At 41.9% G+C, this 22,426-nt stretch overlaps 1 protein-coding gene across 3 annotated transcripts in view; it reads left to right on the forward strand.

Annotated features, from left to right (window-relative positions):
- Positions 1-22,426, forward strand: part of MYO1D (myosin ID) — a 358,498-nt gene that overhangs the window by 140,119 nt on the left and 195,953 nt on the right. For all 3 annotated transcript variants that reach the window (XM_036879016.2, XM_036879017.2, XM_036879015.2), the window contains exon 14: positions 3,140-3,272. In XM_036879016.2, coding sequence (XP_036734911.1) covers positions 3,140-3,272 — 133 coding nt within the window. The remainder of the gene's footprint in view (positions 1-3,139; positions 3,273-22,426) is intronic.

Consider the following 22,426-nt stretch of genomic DNA (forward strand, 5'->3'; position numbering starts at 1 on the left):
GCTTATTGAGCTGTTATATACACTGTCTGGAGATTCTTTTCTTCTCTCCCTTCTTGTTCCTCCTCCTCGATTCTTCATATGTTGGGTGTTTTGTGCTGTGCTCTTTCTAGGAGTGCTCCCATCTAGAGCAGTCCCTGTAAGATGTTCTGTAGAGGTGGTTTGTGGAAAGCAAATTCCCTCAGCTTTTGTTTGTCTGGGAATTGTTTAATCCCACCGTCATATTTGAATGATAGTCGTGCTGGATACAGTATCCTTGGTTCAAGGCCCTTCTGTTTCATTGTATTAAATATATCATGCCATTCTCTTCTGGCCTGTAGGGTTTCTGTTGAGAAATCTGACGTTAGCCTGATGGGTTTCCCTTTATAGGTGACTTTTTTCTCTCTAGCTGCCTTTAACACTCTTTCCTTGTCCTTGATCTTTGCCATTTTAATTATTATGTGTCTTGGTGTTGCCCTTCTTGGATCCTTTCTGTTGGGGGTTCTGTGTATTTCCGTGGTCTGTTTGATTACTTCCTCCCCCAGTGTGGGGAAGTTTTCAGCAATTATTTCTTCTAAGATACTTTCCATCTCTTTGCCTCTCTCTTCTTCTTCTGGGACCCCTATAATACGGATATTGCTCCTTTTAGATTGGTCACACAGTTCTCTTAATATTGTTTCATTCCTGGAGATCCTTTTGTCTCTCTCTATGTCAGCTTCCATGCGTTCCTGTTCTCTGATTTCAATTCCATCAATGGCCTCTTGCATTCTATCCATTCTGCTTATAAACCCTTCCAGAGTTTGTTTCATTTCTGCGATCTCCTTTCTGGCATCTGTGATCTCTTTCCGGACTTCATCCCATTTTTCTTGCATATTTCTCTGCATCTCTGTCAGCATGTTTATGATTCTTATTTTGAATTCTTTGTCAGGAAGACTGGTTAGGTCTGTCTCCTTCTCTGGTGTTGTCTCTGTGATCTTTGTCTGCCTGTAGCTTTGCCTTTTCATGGTGATAGGAATAGTCTGCAGAACTGGGACGAGTGACGGCTGGAAGGACTTCCTTTCTTGTTGGTTTGTGGCCCTCCTCTCCTGGGAGAACAGCGGCCTCTAGTGGCTTGTGCTGCGCAGCTGCGCGCAGACAGGGTTTCTGCTTCCTGCCCGGCTGCTATGGAGTTAATCTCCGCTGTTGCTGTGGGCGTGGCCTGGCTCGGGCAGCTACTCCAAAATGGTGGAGTCGCGTTGGAGCAGGAGCTGCTGGGAGGCTATTTATCTCCGTAAGGGGCCTCCCTGCTCCCTGCAGCCCAGGGGTTAGGGTGCCCAGAGATCCCGGATTCCCTACCTCTGGATTAAGTGGCCCGCCCTGCCCCTTTAAGACTTCCAAAAAGCACCCGCCAAAACAACGACCACAAAAAAAAACAAGAAAAAAAAATTTTTTTAATTAAAAAAAAAAAAAAAATTTTTAATTAAAAAAAAAAAAGGTGGTCGTTCGTTTTTCTTTATTCTCCGGTGCCAGCCTCAGGCCTCTGCTCACCGGTCTTTCTGCCCTGTTTCCCTAATATTGGGGTCCCTGTCCCTTTAAGACTTCCAAAAAGCGCTCGCCAAAACAAAGCAGCAAAAAAGCAAAAAAAAAAAAAAAATGGTCGCGCACTTTTCTTATGTCCTCTGTTGCCCAGCCTCCAGTGCCTGCTCACTGTTCTTGCTGCCCTGTTTTCCCAGTATCGAGGGCCCTGCACTCTGGCCCGGATGGCTGGGGCTGGGTGTTCGGCAGCCCTGGGCTCCGTCTCCCTCCCGCTCTGCCTGCTCTTCTCCCGCCGGGAGCTGGGGGGAGGGGCGCTCGGCTCCCGCGGGGCCGGGGCTTGTATCTTACCCCCTTCGCGAGGCGCTGGGTTCTCTCAGGTGTGGATGTGGTCTGGATATTGTCCTGTGTCCTCTGGTCTTTATTCTAGGAAGGGTTGTCTTTGTTATATTTTCATAGATATATGTTGTTTTGGGAGGAGATTTCCGCTGCTCTACTCACGCCGCCATCTTCCGCCCCTCTCCTTGCGTTATTTTATAACCACTTTTGATGGTAGTTCCCACTGCCTGCTTGCAGTGGTGAGAGCTAGGAGCGTTGCTCTGTCTTCACCCATAGGCCCCATCAATCTTCACCTTAGCATCTATCTTCTTTGCTCTTTTGTCATTATTCTGGCATTTTGCAGTTACTGTTTTGAGCCTGTATGGACAGAAATTTACAGGTGTTCGGGAAACCGTCACAATTTTCTCAATTTTATACCAGCGAAAGAAAAGTGGTCAAAGTGATGGCAGTAGAGAACCCAATTAGCAGAGAATGTCCATGTTAAGTCTTTTCCCTTCTCACTTCCAACCAATTAAAAAAAAATTCTGACAAGAGAAATTTCCAGTAAGCAAGCAGCATTTCGATTTGCAATTACTTTACAATCAAAAGCACCCACAATGAAACAGGGAGAAAGTCAGAGTTGAGACCATCACCCATGTTTTTAAAAATATCCACAGAGCCAAATAATGACATTGTTAGCATGAAAACTGGCCTGGAGTGCACTCTGAGAATTGGATTACAGTAGTCCTATGACATATCAATAAAATATCATAACTGCCAAGGCTGCCTATAAATGTGTTCAGAAATTCAGTTGCAGGGAAGGGATTTCTAGATGACAATATAAATATGTCCGTTTTATATTCCTGTCTGTATTTTTAGAAAGACCTGGCTTTCTGTAGTGTTACCTGTCCTATGTGAATGCTTCTGTTAGAATATGCTTTCACTTCATGTTTTCAGCCATGTCTTTGAGGACAGTTTTCTTACTAATGGTGTGTCCTCATTCTTTATAACCATTTTATTTTATGTATATACTGTAAGGCCATGTTAACCACGTGAAGGTCCTAGGTAATAATATGGATGTCACTTTAAAGAAGCTTAAAGACTCGTTCCAATGTGCATAGTTCAGAAACATCTCCTCCATCTGAGGTGCAATATCTGTTGTTATACTTTCAGCATAATTTTCTGGATAGAATCATTTTTCCAATTAGGCCTTGTTGAGTTCAGTCTACAGTCCAGTTGTTACTCCCCAGGCACAGTACATTGAAATTGCTCAACGATTCTTATTCAGCTTATTTGAATGTAACATTTGAATTGCTGGTTCTCTGCTTCTCAGTTCAAATCCTGTGCTGAAGAATATGTGGCCCGAAGGCAAACTGAGTATCACAGAAGTGACCAAGCGACCTCTGACTGCCGCTACCTTATTTAAGAATTCCATGATCGCTTTAGTAGACAACCTTGCATCAAAGGTAATGATTTTCTTTTCTAAATATCCATTTTAATTCTTGGATTCCCTCTTGGTGTATGTTATAGAGAATGTACATATGATTTGCTTTCTGCGTAATTGTAGTAAATCAAACTGAAAATATATTTAAAGAATGTTATATAGAATTTTATTCCTGTTTTATTTCATTTTTTAATGTGGTTTGTGTCACAGATGAAATGCTTTTCTTAAATTTGGGCTTTTTATCGTACTGTTTTCATCAAGGGGAAAGTCTTAGATCTTTAAAAAAATTACACACACACACACACACACACACACACACACACACACACATATATAAAGTATAAAATATGTCTGACATTCCTGACTTTCGGCCCTATGCTGAAGAAAAGGCCTGGCTTTGAAAAATCTTGATTTAAATAGTAACATATCATGCACATATTGTATCTGAATACAAAATGACCAGGTAGAGTTCTAAAAGCAAGTTTAGTATGTAAGTATTATCCTTAGACTATTTTAAACAGATGAAATAAAAAGTTTATTATTGACAGTTATTTCTGCTTTTTATTGTTCCTTTGAGGTCTAATACCATTTGATAACTTTAGCCTAGTTTTCTGGTGCTTTTTTCTTTTCCTTAAAGAACAGATTTCTACTCAACCACCACTGTTGACAAGTTTGATAAATTAGGCCACATTCTGGAACTCATTATTTTTGGCCCCTTTACTTTTCTCTTCTTGTGCTTTTCCCGTGGATTTTTTTCATTATTATCTTTTTTTAAAAATCAACTTCCTCTCCAAGAATTTAAATCTATACTGTTCCTGCTTCACAGTGGGTAAATTAGGCAAATGCCATAAGACCACATCTGTTCAGTGGCTTTCTGTTTTCGTCAGAATCCTTTGGCCTCAAGTGACAACACATAAGCTCATTCGGTTGGCTTGTGTAGTCAAACCTCCAGAAAGGCAGGTGTGAGGACACAGGAGCCGAAGACCAGGCTACCATTAGAATTCTTCCCCTTGCCTCTCAGCTTCTCTCCGCATGTCCCCCTCAACCTGCCTCATCCAACAAGAACGAAAGGGAACCTAGAAGGCAGGCAGATGGCACAAGACACCAAGTTGAACACAGAATTTTATAAAATGTATTTTATAAACCACATATTTATAAAATGTATTATTTAATAAATATGTGGTTTATAAAATGGATGAGATTCATTTAACTGGAAAATAATCACTTTTATTTTCTAAAATTGGTAGTTAAATGTGCATTTTCAAAAAGTAAAAGTTCTAGAACCATCTGTAATTTCTGTGTCAGGAATTGCATTCAGCTGCTAGTAAAAGAACCCCTTCCCCCCACAATTAGTGGTTTACAGAAGAGAGCATTATTTTCTCTCTCCTGTAAATGAAGTACAGAAGAAGGTCTCCCATGACTGGTATAGCAGCTCTAAGGCTCCTAGGCATCCAGGGTCCTTCTGTCTTTCTGCTGTGCCACCTTCGTGTTTGCTGTCCATCCTCTGGGTCCAAGACGGCAGCTGGAGCTTCTTCCCTTTCAGAGGGATTTCCTGGAAGGCTCACTCAGCACTACAGCTGCATCTCATTTGCTGTATCTAGTTGCCAGGGAAGCTGGGAAGTGCATTTTTATTCTGGTCAGCAGTGCACCCAGCTAGAAGTAAGCACTCTGTTTCAAAGTAAGAAAAAGATACTGGATATGAGGTAGGCAACTAGCCTAGCAGTCACTGCCATAGCTTCCCAATTTGTGTGTCTGCAGAGGTGGGACAATGAGGGAGAGAGCAGGGACAAGCAAAAGAATATAGACAGTTTATCAGTCTAATAGAAGGCAGGAGGGTGGGCAGGGCAGAAACAAAGGAAAATGTTACATTTAGAAAATACAAAATAATATGATAGAAATAAATCCAAAAAATTGGTACTCAGCATAAATGTAAATAGACTAAAAAGACTAAGTAGGTGGAAAGTCCTTATAGGAAATACCTAAATAACGCTATGCACAAAGATGAAAAACAAAGAGAATGGTAAAGATGTATCAAGCACCCTCCCTAAAAAGATAGTTAAAAGCAATACTAACATGAGAGACCATATAATTTAAGAAAAACAGTATTAATACAGATAAACTAATAATAATAAAATGAAAGCCATTTTGACAACATAACCATAATTATCCATGAACTTTATAAAGCAAAAAAAGAACCTGGAAATGTTTAAAGGAAAAATTGGTAAGTCCACGACCCTAATGGGAGATTTTAAACCAACTCTACCAAAACCTGATAGATCAAGCAGACAAAAACCTTAGTAAGAATGCAGAAGCTTTAAAAACACAATTTAAACTTTATCTAATAGAGCAAAAGAGCTCTGTACCCAGAGAATAAGAAGTACATATTCCTTTCAAGTATACATGGAACATTTACAAGAACTGACCACATGCTGGATCACAAGGGAAGTCTCACCCATTTTAACAAATGTATATACAGATACGTTCTCCATCCTCACAGCAAGTAAAATAAATTCAGCATTTAAGAAGGTTTTTTTTTATGTGTTTGGGATCTTGAGAAAAAAAATGCTGCCCTAAATAACTCAGAAGTTGAAGAGGAAATCACGATGGAAATTCAAAATATCTAGAACTACATGACAAAGAATTCATCTATATTGGGAGGATACTGTTAAAACAATCCACTCATTATGCCTTTATAAGAAAATAAAGGAAGATTCACAGAAAATGAATTAAATTCAACTCAAGAAGCCAGAAAAAGAACTCCAAAGAAAAAAAAAGAAAATAACCACTCTGTTGTATATTTGAAACCAATATAAGATTGTATATCCACGACACCTCAATAAAAAGAACTCCAAACAAAATCTAAAGAAAGAAGCAAAGAAAATAATTTTAAATAGCAAAAATTAAAACAAATAAAAAGTGAAATAAACATTTAATAAAACCGATAAAAAATCAATACTAGGAATGAAAAAAGGACTTCATACAGAGATTGTAAAAAACATAGAATATTATGCTAGCAAATTTGAAAAATGAGTGTTCTAGAAAAATGTTATCAAAATTAACTCGAGAAGAAATAGAAAACTGAGTAAATCAGTAACTTAAAGATTCTGATTCACTAATCAGAATTCTACCTTCCCCCAGCTCTGCCTAGAACATCAGGCCCAGACTGTTTTACAAACCCTTCAAGGAGCCAGGAACCCCTTTTACATACAAACTGTTTCAGAGGGTGGGAAGAAGAGAGGCCGCTACCCAATTCATTTTATGAGATTAATATTACCTTTCACCAGGTTGAAATAATAGATCAGTTTCACCTAGTAATGTAGGTGTAAAGATATCTTAAAACCATACACAAGTAATGCATTTTCTGATAACATGGTGAACAAAGTGGTCACTAAAACCAACTGAAAACAACTAAAATGTTAGGTAAAATATAAAAATCAACTTTTTGAATGCAGCCGTGAACTAACCAGAAAGTAAGAAATATGCAGGCCAGGAGCTGAGAGAAGGCAGAATTAAACTGAGTGAAGGAAAAAACAGTCACTAAAGCTTCCTTTCACCCTGTAGGGTTTCTTTAAAGGAGGTAACTTTGAGGGCCTGCTCGAAGTAGAGTGTCTAATGGGAGATCACACACACACATCCCACGCACCATTGTGGTTCTTCAAAGGGTTGCCTCCTCAAAGCGATATGGCTACCGTGAGCTAGAAGTAATCCCTCATTCTGTGAAAGGAATACTGCCTATCCTGGTCCTTGGTGCTGAGCTGGTGGGATGGGTTGAATGTTCAGGGGGGCTCAGTGAATGAAAATGCTCATGCCAACAATTAAGTTTAAAGTGGTCTACAACTGGTATTGCCCCTAGGCATGACAGACGCAAGAACAGTTTTTTCCTTGAAGAAACCACTTTTCTTAAAGAAACTATTTTACCAGACCTTAAAGAATTTCCACGGATAAAGTTGCAAGGAAAATGAGTTCCCAGTAAAGAATCACTATGCGTATAAAGAAACAAAATACCACATGTGATGTTGACACATGGTAACTACACATATTCTGGTGAGCACCTAGTAATGTATATAATTGTCAATTCACCATGTTGTTCACTTGAAACCAATATGTACTGTATATCAACTATATTTCAATTAAGAAATATACCGTACATGCGAGTCAGATGAAACAACAGATTTAGACTCATGAAAACTTCTTAAATTGGCATCATCAGAAACAGAATATAAGAATGTTTAATGTGTTTGAAGAAATGAAAGGCCTAAAAATATGAGAAAGAGCAGGTAACTAGTCAATTGGTAGAAATAAAACTAAATAATTAAAATTAAAAACTCAATGGGTAAGTTTAAATTAGTTTAGACAAAGCGGAAGAGAGAACAGGGAAATGAAAGCAAGAATTGTTACCCAGAATTCTACTTAGATCTGGAAATGAAACATAAAGAGACATGGAAGGTAAAAATGAAAGGCCTAAGGTACATCTAATCAGAGTTATGTAAGGAGAGGAAAAAATGGACAGGACAATATTTGAAGAAATATTGCTGACAATTTCAAAATAGAAGACACACTCCACAGGTTCAGGATGTCTAGTATATCTGAAGCTGGAGAAATTAAAGGAAATCTGCATCTAAGTACCTAGAGACAACCCAGAACATCAAAAACAAAGAAAATATCTTAAAAACATATTATCTCCAAAGGAGATACAGTTAAACTGAGAGAAAAGAACTGCAAACCAAAAGTCTATGCCAAGAGAACATATTTTTCAAGAATAAGGACACAATAAAGAATTTTTCTGAAAAATAAAAGCTGAGGAAGTTAGAACCACACTAAAGGAAATTCTAAAGCATAAACATCAGGCAGAAGGAAGAGTATAGTAAATGAAAGTCTGAGGTGCTAAAATAAGAGCAAAGAAATTGGTAAATCGATGCATATAAATAAACTGTAAAATAATATCTCATTGGATTAAAATACAAAATTAGCATTAAGTAGCACAACAATAGCATGTAAATTCAAGTGCTTAAGGTCCTTTCCTTAGTTGTTCAAGAAAAGGATAAAAATACTGCTTCACTTGTAACTGATGAGTTACAAATCCATGTAAAATTTTCTAGTGTACTCATTAATAATGAGAATGAGGTTATAATTTTCAAACTAGCAGAGGGGGAAAAATCCAGAATGAAAAAAAAATCAGCACTACAAAGCATGGGAAAGAGGAGATAAAAGAACATAGGAAAGCTAGGACATATTAAAATTCTAGAAATAAATCCAAATATGTTAGGACTTAAACTGAATGTAAATGATAAAAATTGTCAAATCAGATTAAAGAAAAAATACTGATATACTTGTTAATAACACCCAATCATAATAGGAGTTGGAAGTTGACATTTGAAACCATTAGAGAAATTCTGACAATTTGGGATCACCTTAATCCAATTTAGGACCTGAAGGGGCTCGGCGATGGGCTGCTGTCCCTCAAAGGGCCAAATTGTTTTCCATTCTCCTTGAACTCTGAGGTTTAGCTATTCAGGATCCCAGACCAGTATCGCTCCTCCGTGGCCTCCGACTCCAGCTTTCATCCCCTCAGCTCCAAAAGGCTGTCAGAAGCTATGCTCAGCCTCTGGTGGCCTCTCCAGATCAACAATAGCCCCCAGGACAAAGGCTGGCCTTACCCCTCTTGGATTTTAGTCTAATTCTCATTTTGACTCTCTTTCTGGCTCTTTGCTACATTTAGGAAGATTTTTTTCTCCCATATCTTGTCCAGTGCTTTTTTTAGGGACTTAAGCAGGAAGGTTGCCTGGTCTTCCATCACCAGAAGTGGAAGTCCCTAACCCCACTTTTTCAGAGTCTACCCAGTGTTTTAAATGCATGTTTTGTCTCCTTACCTAGATTATACATTTTTGTAACACACGGAATGAGTTCTGTTAATTTTATATACCTCTTGATACCTAGTAGAGTGCTCTAAACAGATAGTAAATTATTAAATGAACTTGAATTTGCCTGTTTCTCTTTGACTCTGACAGTGTTCAAAGCAGGTTAAACAGATGAATGCCTAAATACAATGCCTCTGGCTTACACGTATACTGATTGTGTACTTCCACAAAAAATGTGGAGAGAAACTGGTTAAAAAGTCCAAGAGAATAAAATCACTACTAACTTTGGCAATCTAACCTTTATAAGATGCTTAGAATTTGTCAAATTTAGGATTCCTTAGGCTGAGTCAGTCTGGATATTTATAAATGAGAGAGGAGGTGGCACTTATAAATTGAGACAGAATGCTGATTAAATATAGAGAAAGTATTTCCACTCGATTCCTTATCTGACAATTTTTAGTTGGTCATTAGTGTCTAATCCAGTGTTACCACTTCCTGTGCATAATCAGTCAATACTATTCCGTTCAGATTATATAAATTACTGAGTTCAGAATATTTTCTAATTCTCACTAATTTTCTTTTCAACCCAGTGGTCATTTAGAAGTGTATTTCTTAATTTCCAAACACATAAGATTTTCTAATTATTTTTTTGCTCTTGATTTCTAGCTTAATCTCATTTGTTCAGAGAGATATTCTGTGTGATTTCAATCCATAGAAATTTGTTATATTTTATGTATTTGTTTTGTTATATATAAAAATAGTTTGTATTATTCTCTACACACCCATTAGGTCAGTTTTACTAATCATATTGTCCAGTTATACTGCATTCTTATTAATTTCTTTGTTTTGTCAATGATGGAATGTGATAAAATCTACCCTCGTTCTGAATGTGTCTGCTTCTCCTTGTACCTTCAATTTTTGCTATAAGTATTTTGGGTATTTATTAGGGTTTATTCAAGTTGGAACTGTTATTTTCTTCCTAGTGTTTGAGTAATTTATCATTATGAAATGTTTCTCTATTTCTGTATTGCTATTTGCCTTATTTAAAGTCAGCTTGTATGAATAAAATCATTACATTAACTTTTTTTTGGCTAGATTTGCCTGGTCTATCCTTCTCTACCCTTTTATTTTCAACCTTGCTTTATCCTTATGTTTCAAGTATGTCTCTCTTAAATAGCTTATAGTTTTTGGTTTTTTATCCATTCTGACAATCTTTGTCTTTCAAATAAATCATTTAGTGCATTTACTCTTAACATATGTTGCATTTAAATTGTCCTCATTAGCACTTTCTATTTAACTCTTCCGTATTTCTTCTTTTTTTCTTTTTAACCTTCTTTTGGATTGAGTATTGTGAACAAAAAGTAAATAAAAACAAAATTTATCAATTTCCTTCTGCTTGATAGTTAAATCCTTAACCTCAGTTAAATTTCTAGCTCTGTTCTCCTGTTAACCTAGTGAGATGTGTATCAACTATATAATAAAAACCAGGCAACCTTGCTTTTGATAAAAGTGCCCCTGTTGGTAAATTGCATCTGTATTGGAAAAATTCTGATGGGGATAACATTTTTGGGCTTCCCTGAGTGCAGTGATTCAAATGTTAGCCATGGTCCCCATCATGGACCCTGAAAAAGGTACTTCAAAAGATGTTAGATCCCATATGGCATGAGGCTTTTAAACCAAGGGCACTTCCCACACCTGCCTGATGTGGATCTCATCTCCTTGTCCCCAGCCTGTCACCTGACTGCTGTGTGGACTGCTGCAAGGACCCTGACACTTCCTACTGGCAAACCATGTTCTTGTCCTGAGTAAATGCATGTCACATGTTGCCTGTAAGTTTTTTGAGTCAGAATGTTGAGTTTAACCTAAGAAGGCACCCTTCCCTCACACCACACCACCACTCACTGTTACAATTATTTTTTATGATTCCATTTATTCCCTTTATTATTTTAGAAGATTTATGTCAGAATGCTGTTTGTTGGTTACTTGAGTTGTTACAATATCATTCCTGAATATAAAAACCTAATATTATTTGGTACTTTACCTCCTCCCTGAACAGTGCAAGGTCCATCAAACATTTTAATACCGTTTGCCTTCCTCCCAACTTAGATGTATTTTGGTCATGTTTTTAAATTGTATATGTTTTATGTATGCATATTTTTAAAGCCAGTAAGATGACACCATCATCATCATCATCACCATTGTCAGTAACTGTTCAGATTTACTCATTTATCACTTACTTTTTCCTCTTTCTGTATCACACTGACTTTCATCTGTGAATGTCATCTAGGACCATTTTTCTTATGCCTGAACATCATCCTGTTCTATCTGAGGCCTGATGTTGACAAATTCTTCAATTTTTGCTTCCCTGGGAATATTTTATACCGCTTTTATTATTGAAGAACATTTTTTCTGGGTGTAAAATTCTGGGCAGTTCCTTCAGCACTTCAAAGCTAATACTCTTTTGTCTTCTGAATTCCATTGCTTCTTTTTGAGAAGTCAGCTGTGAATCTGTGTTTTGCTCCTTCAGGTATTCTGTTTTCCTCCAATTGTTTTTCTTTGGTTCTCAGAAGCTTTACTACAGTATAACTAGGTGTGGATTCTTTTTTAATTCTGCTTTGAGTTGGCAGGACTTCTTCAATGTGCAACAGCTTGATTATTTTATTCAGTTGCCAAGTTCTTAACTATTAGCTCTTCACGTATTGCTTCTGCCCCTTCTGTCTTCTCCCCATCAGGACCCCAGTTACTTGGACTGTCTCATTGTATCTTCCACGGCTCTCAGTCTCTCTTCTTTGTTTTCTATCTTTTTGTTCCTCTGTGCTCCATTCAGAGAAATTTCTTCTCACCTACCTTCTAGTTCACTCTTTTTTTCCCTAGACTTCTGATCTACTCTTCTGATCCACTGAGTTCTTAATTTACATTATCGTTTTTTCAGCCCTAGGTTTTCCATTTGGTTTGGTCCTTTTTTATAGTTTCTAGTTCTTAAAAAAACAGTTCTCAATATTGTCTTTTGTCTTCTTGAACATGGTTAGCATAGTTTTTTAATATCTCTGATAACTCCAATATCCAGACCCCTGCAGGTCTGTTTATTTTGCATGTTGTTTTGCTGTTTCTAATTCATGTTATCTTGGTTCCTTACAAGTCTGGTTAATTTTGATTTTGTTCCAAACATTATGTTGGCAAAATTGCTTATAGAAATAATTGGAGGCCCACATTTATGTCATTTTTCTCTATGGAAAATTTACCCTCGCTCCTTCTAGGCACGTAAGAGCACTAGTATTCCAACTCAGCTATTCCAGTGTCAAGAACTGAAGTAATTCAAAGCTGAACTGTGATTCTTGTGAAGGACTGCCTACTTCTGATTCACCCGTATTGCTAGTGGTAGCCTGTTTGGATCCCAACCAAAAGTGAGAGAGGTTCACCTATGATCTCTTCTTTATCAGACCCTAGTGTCTAATCTCAGTCCCATTATCCCCGTGAGACTGTCAAGACAACTACTCTGATCCCATCCACTTCTTCTAGAGTTGGCAAATTTCCCCAGGACAAAAAAAAAAGGAGGTCTCTCGACCGTCCTTGTCTTCCTTCCTCTCCTGGGTTCTGGCCCCAAATGTTTTGCATATCTTATTTGCCTGTCCTAGAGTTCCCCAGCATGGCTGTTGGTTTAATTGACCTAGTCTTTCATTAGTAAATGATATTCTCATTTTATAAATTAGACTGTTAGTTCAGAGAGACTATCACAGCTAGTTGAGAGCAGCGACGACCAGTACACAAGCATCCTGATTCTCTAATGCTTATTCTGTTCACCAGTACCAAAGCTACATATAGACTAAGTAGTATTTTAATGTTTACTGTGTGCAGTGCCACTTCTCTTCATTTATTCACCAATGGCCCTACATCCCAGGACACTTATAAAAATTCCTCAAGTAAATTGCCCCCCATTTCTGAAAGGGTATCTCGCCGCGACCCTCCTTACCCCAGAACGACTCAGGAGACATGGGCCCACGCAAGAGATTTTATTATCTGAAAGAGAAAATGGCTGCCCCCAGAGAGAGGGAGCAGCAGCTCATGGGTGAGGAAATGCGTTTCTAAGGAGTAGGGGTAGGGTGTGTTCTGCGTTGGTGATTGGATCTTAAGGGGTGGGCGACCATCTGGTTGGTGGTGATTGGATCTTATGGGGTGGGGGTCTTAGTACGCCAGAATTTGCCTTCAATTTCCACATTTACCCATCCCACTAAGTTTGTTTTAAATTTATTTTAAGCCCCTTTCAAAAATGAGCTGCAACCTCCCCATATAAATGCTCTGTTTGAAAACCATTCTGGATTTAGTAAACATTTGATCCCCCTTACTATTTTTAAGGTAAGATTCTGTTTGTGCTTTGCAACAATATTGATCCTCTGCTTAAAGCTAAGCCAAGGATTGGTATTCAGAAATAGGGAAGAAGTATCAGTTATCTGATATTGATGCATAACAAGTCACCCTAAAATGTAGTGCTTCAAACAACACTTCGTTGTTTCCCATTAGGATTGACTCGCCAGCTCTTCTGCTGTTCTCACTTGGGCTCACCAAGTGACCTTAGTCAGCTGGGGCTGGATGGTCTAAAATGACACATTGACAGGGCATGGCTGGGTGGCCGGGATAACTTGACCTCTTTGCAGAATCTATATCCCTTCACATGATGGCAGAAGTGTTCTAAAAGGGTGAAGCCTCTCAAGGCACTTCTGCCACATTCTGTTGGCTAATGCAAGTCACAAGACCAGTCCAAATTCAAGGAGTTGGGGTGAAAAATCCACCTCTTGCTGGGAAGTGCTGCAAACTAGTGTAGTCATGCTTTTCAGTCTACCGCAGATGAGATGAAAAAAGACAGGTGTGCTAGGCAGAATATTGGCCTTGCATTTCAACACCAGTTCTCTATACTAACTGCCCGTATAAGCCAGATGAAGGAATCCACAGCGTGACAAAGTCTGGAAGGTCTGGAGGTCCTGAGGGCAGGAGCTTCTGTCTCTGTGGAGTCAGGGTGCATCACCTTCCCAGCTTCGGTGGCCTGAGTTTTTGTTTGTTTGTTTGTTTGCTTTCAGGATTTCATTATATAAGCAAGACTAAATCATTGGCTCCTATCTAGCTGAACTCAGTCTCTAGCCCCTCTCTCCCCAGAGGTCAAGCAGCTGAAAGTTCCATGCCTTTAATCTTGTGGAAGATTTTTCTGGTGACCAGCCACCATCTAGAAGCTACCTAGGGGCTGGGTGCGAGTCACCTCATTAGTATCACAAAATAATTCTATCACTGAGTAGATTCCAAAGGTTTTCAAAGTTTTATACCAAGAAACAGGGACAAAGAAGGAAGAGAGATTGATTTTAAGTTATAGCCACAGCCCCCCAAGGATATCTTCGTCCCAGCTCCCCAAAACCTGGGAATATGTTATGTTGCATGCCCAGGTAGAATTATGATGGCTAATCAGCTGGCCTTAAAGAGATTATCCTGCATTATCCAGGTAAGCCCAATGTAAATGCAAGAGCCCTTCACAGAGAAAGAGGGAGGCCGAAGAGTCAGAACCATAAGGTGGCCTTGAGACTCAGGAGTCCATTGCTGGCCTTGAAGATGGAAGGAGGCTGTCAGCCAAGGAATGGGGGCAGCCTCTAGCAGCTGGAGAAGATAAGGAAATAGGTTCTCTCTGAGAGCCTGCAGAAAACAACAGCCTGCTGACACCTTGATTTTTAGCCCAGTGAGATCTGTGGGTAAAATTGGAACATTTCCAGAGTATCTTGCCTGGCTTTAGTACATTTGCATATCCTCAGGGGTGGAGAGAAGGTCATCTCCATGTCAATGGGTAATTACCTGGGCAACCAAGGGTGTGTCTGAACCTAAGAGTTTAAAGGGAGGAGCTGGCCTGCTGGCTTCTTCAGGAACAAAGGAGAAAAGTTGTCCCTGGACTGCAGTTTGTAAGCAATAAACGGGTTGTAAACTTTATTTCTCCCTTTGACTGATTTTAGTTTTTAGGGGTATTTTGCCCAGGATTTCCTCTCCCCAGACTTACATCTGGCGGCAGTTGGCAGGGTGCCTCTGAACCTGAAATCTGTCATAATGGGTGCGACCTTTGGGAGGGCTGCTCCTGTGGATGGTGGGGAGGCCCCAGTGGACGCAGCGGCAGAGGGTGCTGCTTCACCTATTATTATCCCCCCAGCTGTAGGGCTTCCAAGTTGGGAACCCCTAACGGGGAATTGGTCTAGGGTAAAGTGCCTTTTAGAGGGTTGGGGCCTTCTCCAGAAGTGAGGAAGGGTGGAAATACCGGAAGCTGCAGAATTAGCCCTCTGTGAGTTGGAAGACTGCTTGGAGTCCTTAGGGGGCCGTGTAGCAGCTGCCATTGTAGGGTCTCTTTTCATCTTTTATAGAGGAAAATGTCATACAGGAGAAAGACAGGATTATCGAGAGGGTTAGCGAGGAGAAAGGGGACTTAGGCAGGAGAGAGACACACTTCAGCATCACTTGGAGGAGCTGAGTGATAACCTATGGGATGCTGTTAAAGAAGAGAGACAGTTACTGAAAAGACAGGTCATGGTCCTAGAAGATTCCTTGGCAGTGGCAAGGGGGGAGATGGCAGGAAAAACCATATTGCAGGGGGCTGTGGAGGAGGGGGGTTGGGGAGAAGAGTAGCACCTTCAGCCCTGGAAATGGTGGAGGAGGAGCTGTTGGTGGAGGAGCCCGAGGGAGAAGAGGAGGAGGCGGGGCCGTTGGCAGATCTGCTACACAGGCCACCTCCTGAGGTACCATCTTCTGTTTTAAAGGCCCGCCTAGCTGTAATTAAGAAAATAAAAAGGAAACAACCGTGGGCTCCTCAGGGGGAGGAGCAGCCCCCTCTCCAGCTTGTGGAGCACGCCATGCCCACCCCTATACTCAGGATGAGCTGGTGGACATGAGCGTCCGGTATAGACGGAGGCCATCGGAATCTTTGCCTACATGACTTTTATGTCTCTGGGATATTGGAGTGGAAAACATTGTTGTGTCCGGTACTGAAATGAGTAGAATGGCTTCCCTGATGACTCACCCTTCCCTCTGGCAGCGGATGCAAAATGCCCGTCACGCCTCAGGGAATCAGACACCCCTGGAATGGCTGACAGCTACCATCAGGATAGTTTGGCCTAATCAGGGTGATTTACCATATTTTCCCAGTAGTTGGAAAAAGTATGCAGAGCTCCAGCAGGTACTGCAGCAATTGGGTATGAAAAACATCATCTGTAATACATACTCCCAGGGCCCTGATGAGGAGGTGTTCACTATAGGAATGAGAAACGTGGTGCTGCATTGAGCTCCCACATCTCTCTTTGGGTCCCTAGTGAATACTCTTGCCCCCCACCTAGGGCAACCCATAAGGGAGGCTACTCATACTTTAGCCGATCTGGGGGAGGTTGAAACAATAAGGGCATGGAGGGCAGTACAGGCCACGACTGAAAGGAGAGGTGCAAAAGGCCCCGTGAAGGTCTCGAGGACCCAGATGTGGTCTGATTTGATAAAGGCCGGGGTAGTGAAAGAAAACTTGATGGGCAGCCCAACAGAATATTGTTAGAACTGGCACCAATTGAAGCCAGAGCAGCAGTTCCAGCCGCTGAGGACCAGGACACGGAAACCAGGGTCATGCCCGGCCTGTGTCCCTACAAAACTTCATGGGAGACAGTACTCAGGATTCGCCTGAGCCCTCACCCCCACAGGAGGATGATTGGGCATCGCAGTTCAACTAAGAGAGGGAGGTCAAAGTCCCCACCTTGGGGAACATGGTGGGGACCAGAGGCCACATGTAGAATTAGCAATTCATTGGTCCCCTGTGAATGTACAATGTGTCCTGGTGCTGGTGGACACAGGAGCTGCGTGTTCTTTGATTTGTGGCAACCCTGAGTGTTTTCCCTGGACCCCTGCTGTGATAGATGGCTGTGGGGGTAAGCCAATTAGAGTGAAGAAAGCCCAAATCTCATTGGCGTTTACCCCCAAAGGAGTATACCATGTACATTTCTCCCATTCCTGAATATATTTTGGGGGTCGATATCCTGCAGGGCCTGTGATTACAGACCACTGCAGGTGAGTTCAGACTGAAGGTACATATGGTAAAGGCAGTTCTGAGGGTACATGCTAAGCACCAATCTGTAGCTCTGCCTGTACCTTGGTGGTGACAAATATTAAACAGTATAAATTGCCTGGGGGGCACAAGGAAATTGGAGAAACTCTAAAGGAGTTGGAGATGGTGGGTATCATAAAGTCAACTCATAGTCCTTTTAATTCCCCAGTGTGGCCAGTGAGAAAGCCAGATGGCTCATGGCATGTGACTGTAGACTACAGGGAATTGAATAAAGTCACACCCCCATTGCATGCTGCTGTCCCCTCTATAGCAGACATTCTGGACACCCTCAGCCATGCACTGGGAATGTATCATTATGTAGTAGACCTTGCTAATGCTTTCTTCTCTATTGATATAGCACAGGAAAGCCAGGAACAGTCTGCCTTCACATGGGAGGGCTCGCAGTGGACATTCACTGTCCTTCCAGAGGGATATCTCCACAGTCCCACCATCTGTCATGGACTTGTAGCCCAGGACTTGGCCACATGGAGGAAACCGCAAACAGTGCGGTTGTATCACTACGTAATGATGTTATGCTCACATCTGATTCTCTTACAGATTTAGAAGGGGCAGTTCTTAGACTGTTGCAACATCTACAGGAAAAAGGATGGGCTGTGAACAGTACCAAGGTTCAGGGACCTGGTTTGTCTGTGAAATTCTTGGGAGTTGTCTGGTTGGATAAAACTAAAGTTGTTCCTGAAGCAGTTATAGACAAGGTCCAGGCTTTCCCCACCCCTACCACTGTGGCAGTATTACAAGAGTTTTGGGGTCTTTTGGGCTACTGGAGAGCATTTATCCCACACTTGGCACAAATTCTGAAGCCCTTATACCGGTTGGTACGAAAGGGCATCAGGTGGGACTGGGATGAGACATGTGCAGCTGCTTTTATTGCTGCCAAGCGGGTAGTCAAGGCCGGCCTTGAATGTAATGGACTCATCAATACCCTGTGAACTAGATGTTCATGTAACTGAAGATGGTTCTGGATAGGGTCTTTGGCAGTGGCTTTAGCAGACACACCAACCTATTGGATTCTGGTCACAACTATGGAAAGGATCAGAGGTCTGGTACACTGTGATAGAGAAGCAACTGGCTGCTGTGTACCACACCTTGCTGGCTACAGAGCCCATCACCAAAACAGCTCCGACCAAAGTAAAAGTCATGTAGGCAGAGATTCAGATGGCCTCTGCCTATACCAGACGCTCATGTCCACCAACTCATCCTGGGTATAGGGGCGCAGCATGGAGTGCTCCACAAGCTGGGGAGGGAGCTGCTCCTACCCCTGAGGAACCCACGGTTGTTTTGTTTTTATTTTCTTAATTACAGCTGGATGGGCCTTTAAAACAGGAGAAGATGGTACCTCAGGCGGTAGCCTGGGTAGCAGATCCCATCACGGGGTGGGTGCAAGACTGGACCCAAAGGCCATGGAGTGGCATGACCCAGACACCTGCCCTGGCCAAATGGGGTGCATATTTATAGCAGCGCAGTGCCCTCTCCGCTAGCCCCTTAAGTTAAGAACTCCAACGCTTATTGGGGCAGTGACCTATACCAGTGGAAAGCAGGAAGAACTTGCTTTTCAGCCCTTGGTAGCCGAGACTTCTTATCAGAAGGGAAAAGCCCCTATACCTGAAGATGCTTGGTAAAGAGACAGCTCCAGTAGTGGGCAGCCCCAGAAGTGGAGGGCTGTGGCTTTCCATCCTAAGACTGAGACAATATGGATGGATGATGGAGAGGGGAAGAGCAGCCTATGGGCTGAGTTGCGGGCAGTAGGGCTCATGATCACCCAGGAGCCTTCCCCCATAGTTATCTGCACTGACAGCTGGGCTATCTATGGGGGCTTGACCCTGTGGCTACTGACATGGTGTCATGCCAACTGAATGGTTGGTCACCAGTACCTTTGGGGGCAAGAGTTGTGGCAAGACCTATGGCCTCTGGTCAGACTAAGGCTGTTACTGTATATCACGTGACTGGCCATTTGCCTTTGGCATCCCCAGGGAATGATGAAGCAGACACATTGACCCAGGTGCGCTGGCTAGAAGGAAAGCCTGCCTCTGATGTGGCCCAATGGCTACACCAGCATTTGTTGCATGCGGGGCAAAAACAATGTGGGCTGTAGCCTGTCGGCAGGGCTTTCCACTGACATTTGAAGAAATCAGCAAAGCCCGGAAGGAGTGCCTTGTGTGCTCTAAGAGGGACTACGGAGTCCCACCCAACATGGTACAATAGTAAGGGGGCCAATACCCCTTGTCAGGTGGAAAATAGACTATATTGGGCCTCTGCCTATATCAGAAGATAATTGGTATGCCATGACTTGTGTGGACACAGCTACTGGACTATTGGTTGCTTTTCCTGCACATTGTGCAGATCAGCAAAACCACCAAGAGGGGCCTGGAGCCTCTCTGCAGCCTATGGCCAGCCGCAGGTGATTGAAAGAGATCAAGGCACCCACTTTACTGGACATGGACTACAAGGATGGGTGTAGCAATTAGGAATAAAGGTTAAATTTCATGTATCATATAATCCTGCCTGGGCAGGCATGATAGAGAGGTACAACAGTTTGTTGAAATCTGGCCTGAAGGCAGACACCAGTAGTCTACAGGGTTGGTCAGTTTGTGTATGGACAGTTCGCCTCTGAATGAGAAGCCACATAAACGAGCTTTGAGCCCTGTGGATATGCTCACACACCTTGCTGCCTCTCCTATACAATTGTACATCCAAACCAAAGGTGAGCTATTGAAGCCAGGTTATAGCCAGCAGAGCAACATTCTGCTGCCAGCCCCTACTGCATTAAGCCCTGGAGACACTGTTGAATGTACCTGACCCTGGACATTTTGACACATGGACCAGCGATGGCTGGCCCTCTGGCACCTTGGGGGAAAGGCCTGGAAGCTGGCGTCGTCTGTATTCCTGGAGTAACAGCTGAATGGCCCCCAAAGGTCACTGTAGTGTACCCAAAACGTCCAGGAGGTAAGAGCATCTTGCAGGGAAGTTTGTTTTATCTTTATGGTCAGTGCATGTACCTCCCATAGCCCTATATATCGACCCATCTGTAACTCCCACAGGGAGAGGGGTGAAAGTCTGTATGCTAGACCAGGATGAGATCCTTTTCCTGCCACTGTTTTATCACAAGACCACTCTCTTGCATGTATCCTACCTGATGGACAAGATTTGCCTATGCTGGTGTCATTAAAACATGTACCTTATCACCCTTAAAGTTATTTTCTCCTGCAGTCCTTGTGGTCTGAATGCGCCCCTGGCTGCAGCTGCTGCATGATGGTTGCTCTGAACCCTCAGCTACTGCCTGCCTATGGAATGGATGAGCTATGGACTTAATCTGCATAAGATTTTGAACCTAGCTGAATCCTCTGGCTTGAGGATTGTTACGGTTTTATTGCTGTTGCTATTGTTATGTCATTAGTCTGGTCACAATGCTCCAGTTTTCTCTCCCAGGGACCATTGTGGAAGAAGGGGAACGAGTAGATTGTAAGGTGAGATTTCTGGACTGGGTAAAATTGTAACATTTCCAGAATATCTCACCTGGCTTTAGTGCATTTGCATATCCTCAGGGGTAGAGAGAAGGTCATCTCCATATCAATGTGTAGTTACCTGGGCAACTGAGGGCATGTCTGAACCTGAGAGTTTAAAGGGAGGGGCTGGCTGGCTGGCTGGCTGGCTTGCTTGCTTGCTTCCTCAGGAGCAGAGGAGAGAGATGACCCTGGACTGCAGTTTGTAAGCAACAAACGGGTTTTAAACTTTGTTTCTCCCTTTGACTGATTTTGCTTTTTAGAGGTATTTTGCCCCGGGATTTCCTCTCCCTGGACTTACAGATCCCTCTGGGACTGCTGACCTCCAAAACCATACGAGAATAAATTTGTATTGTTTTAAACCACCAAGTTTATGGTAATTGCTACAGCAACAATAAGAAACCCATATAGCGGGCCTAGAAAAAGGAAGAAAACAGCATTACTTTTCATTATGGAAGTCATACTTGGAGCTTCCTGTTTAGATGTCGAAAACTGTTATTCGTTCAAAATGCAAGTAAATTCACATTCTTCAGATCTCTCCTACGTCTTAAACTATTTACTACTTTTTACCTCTAGCCCTCAGTGGTGCTCGGAACTGCCTAATTTAGCTACAGATGACTCTATCTCATAATTAAAGTGTGTCTTATAGATAATAGATCAGAGAAGGGGAAATAACGCTTTGCACTGATTAGTTGGATACTTTTGACCTCATTGATTTATCCAGTGATCATTTATTATCTTCAGAGTACCAGGATCTATGCCAAGCACAGTTTTATGTTTAAAAGGAGTAATGATCTAATGCATGGTACAAAACTGGCACAGAAGAAAGGATTTTTTGCCCTTTTTTAGTCACTGACACCTTCAGGGAGTGTGTGATCATAAGTCTGATCTCATGCCCAAGTGAGTGAAGTGTAATGGGAAAGGGTTCAAGAGACCCGGGAAAAGACCTGGAGACACCATGTGAGGAATGACCTACAGGGGGTCCAGGAGCAGCCGGCTGGACGAGATTATGCACCACTATCATGGTCAGGGAGGGCACTGCTTATATGGGGTGACGAGATAGACCACGTGTGTGCCAGGGGCAAGGGGACAGAGACTCCGTGTGAGCAAAGAAAGTACGCGATTTATGACCGTACTAGGTGTTATGCTAGAAGGAATCATTCTTGTGTGCCTAGCGCCCCAGTGAGTGAAACCTTCCACAGAGGGGTGGGCATTCCAATAAGATGTGTCCATGGATAAGGCAGGCCTGGATTGACTATCCCCAGGCCATCAGTCACCTAGCATACCACCCAGAGGAGGGGGCCACATGGACACATGGTTATTCTGGAACACAGGGGGTTTTGTAACCTCTCTACTTACTTATAAATTTTCATCTCTTTTTCAAAAGCACAAACTAATGCAATATAGTAATAATAATATGGCTAACACTTATGGAACACTTACTGTGTACCTGGGCTGTGCTTAATATTCATCATCGCAGTTCATCTTTACTGTATAGTTCCATACTTCATATTAAATCATTCCTTCTGTTACTTTTTAACCATGTTTTCATAAATATGCAAAAACTCTATATTTATATATCTCAATTACTCTCTAGTTTTGTCCCCTACTATTCCTAATGAATCCTAAAGTATAATAAAACAAAGTTTTAGCTGAATGCATGAGAGCGTCCAACCTTAATTGCAGGGAAAGAAAGAAA

The sequence above is a fragment of the Manis pentadactyla genome, chromosome 4, assembly GCF_030020395.1.
Source record: "Manis pentadactyla isolate mManPen7 chromosome 4, mManPen7.hap1, whole genome shotgun sequence".
Lineage (NCBI taxonomy): Eukaryota > Metazoa > Chordata > Mammalia > Pholidota > Manidae > Manis > Manis pentadactyla.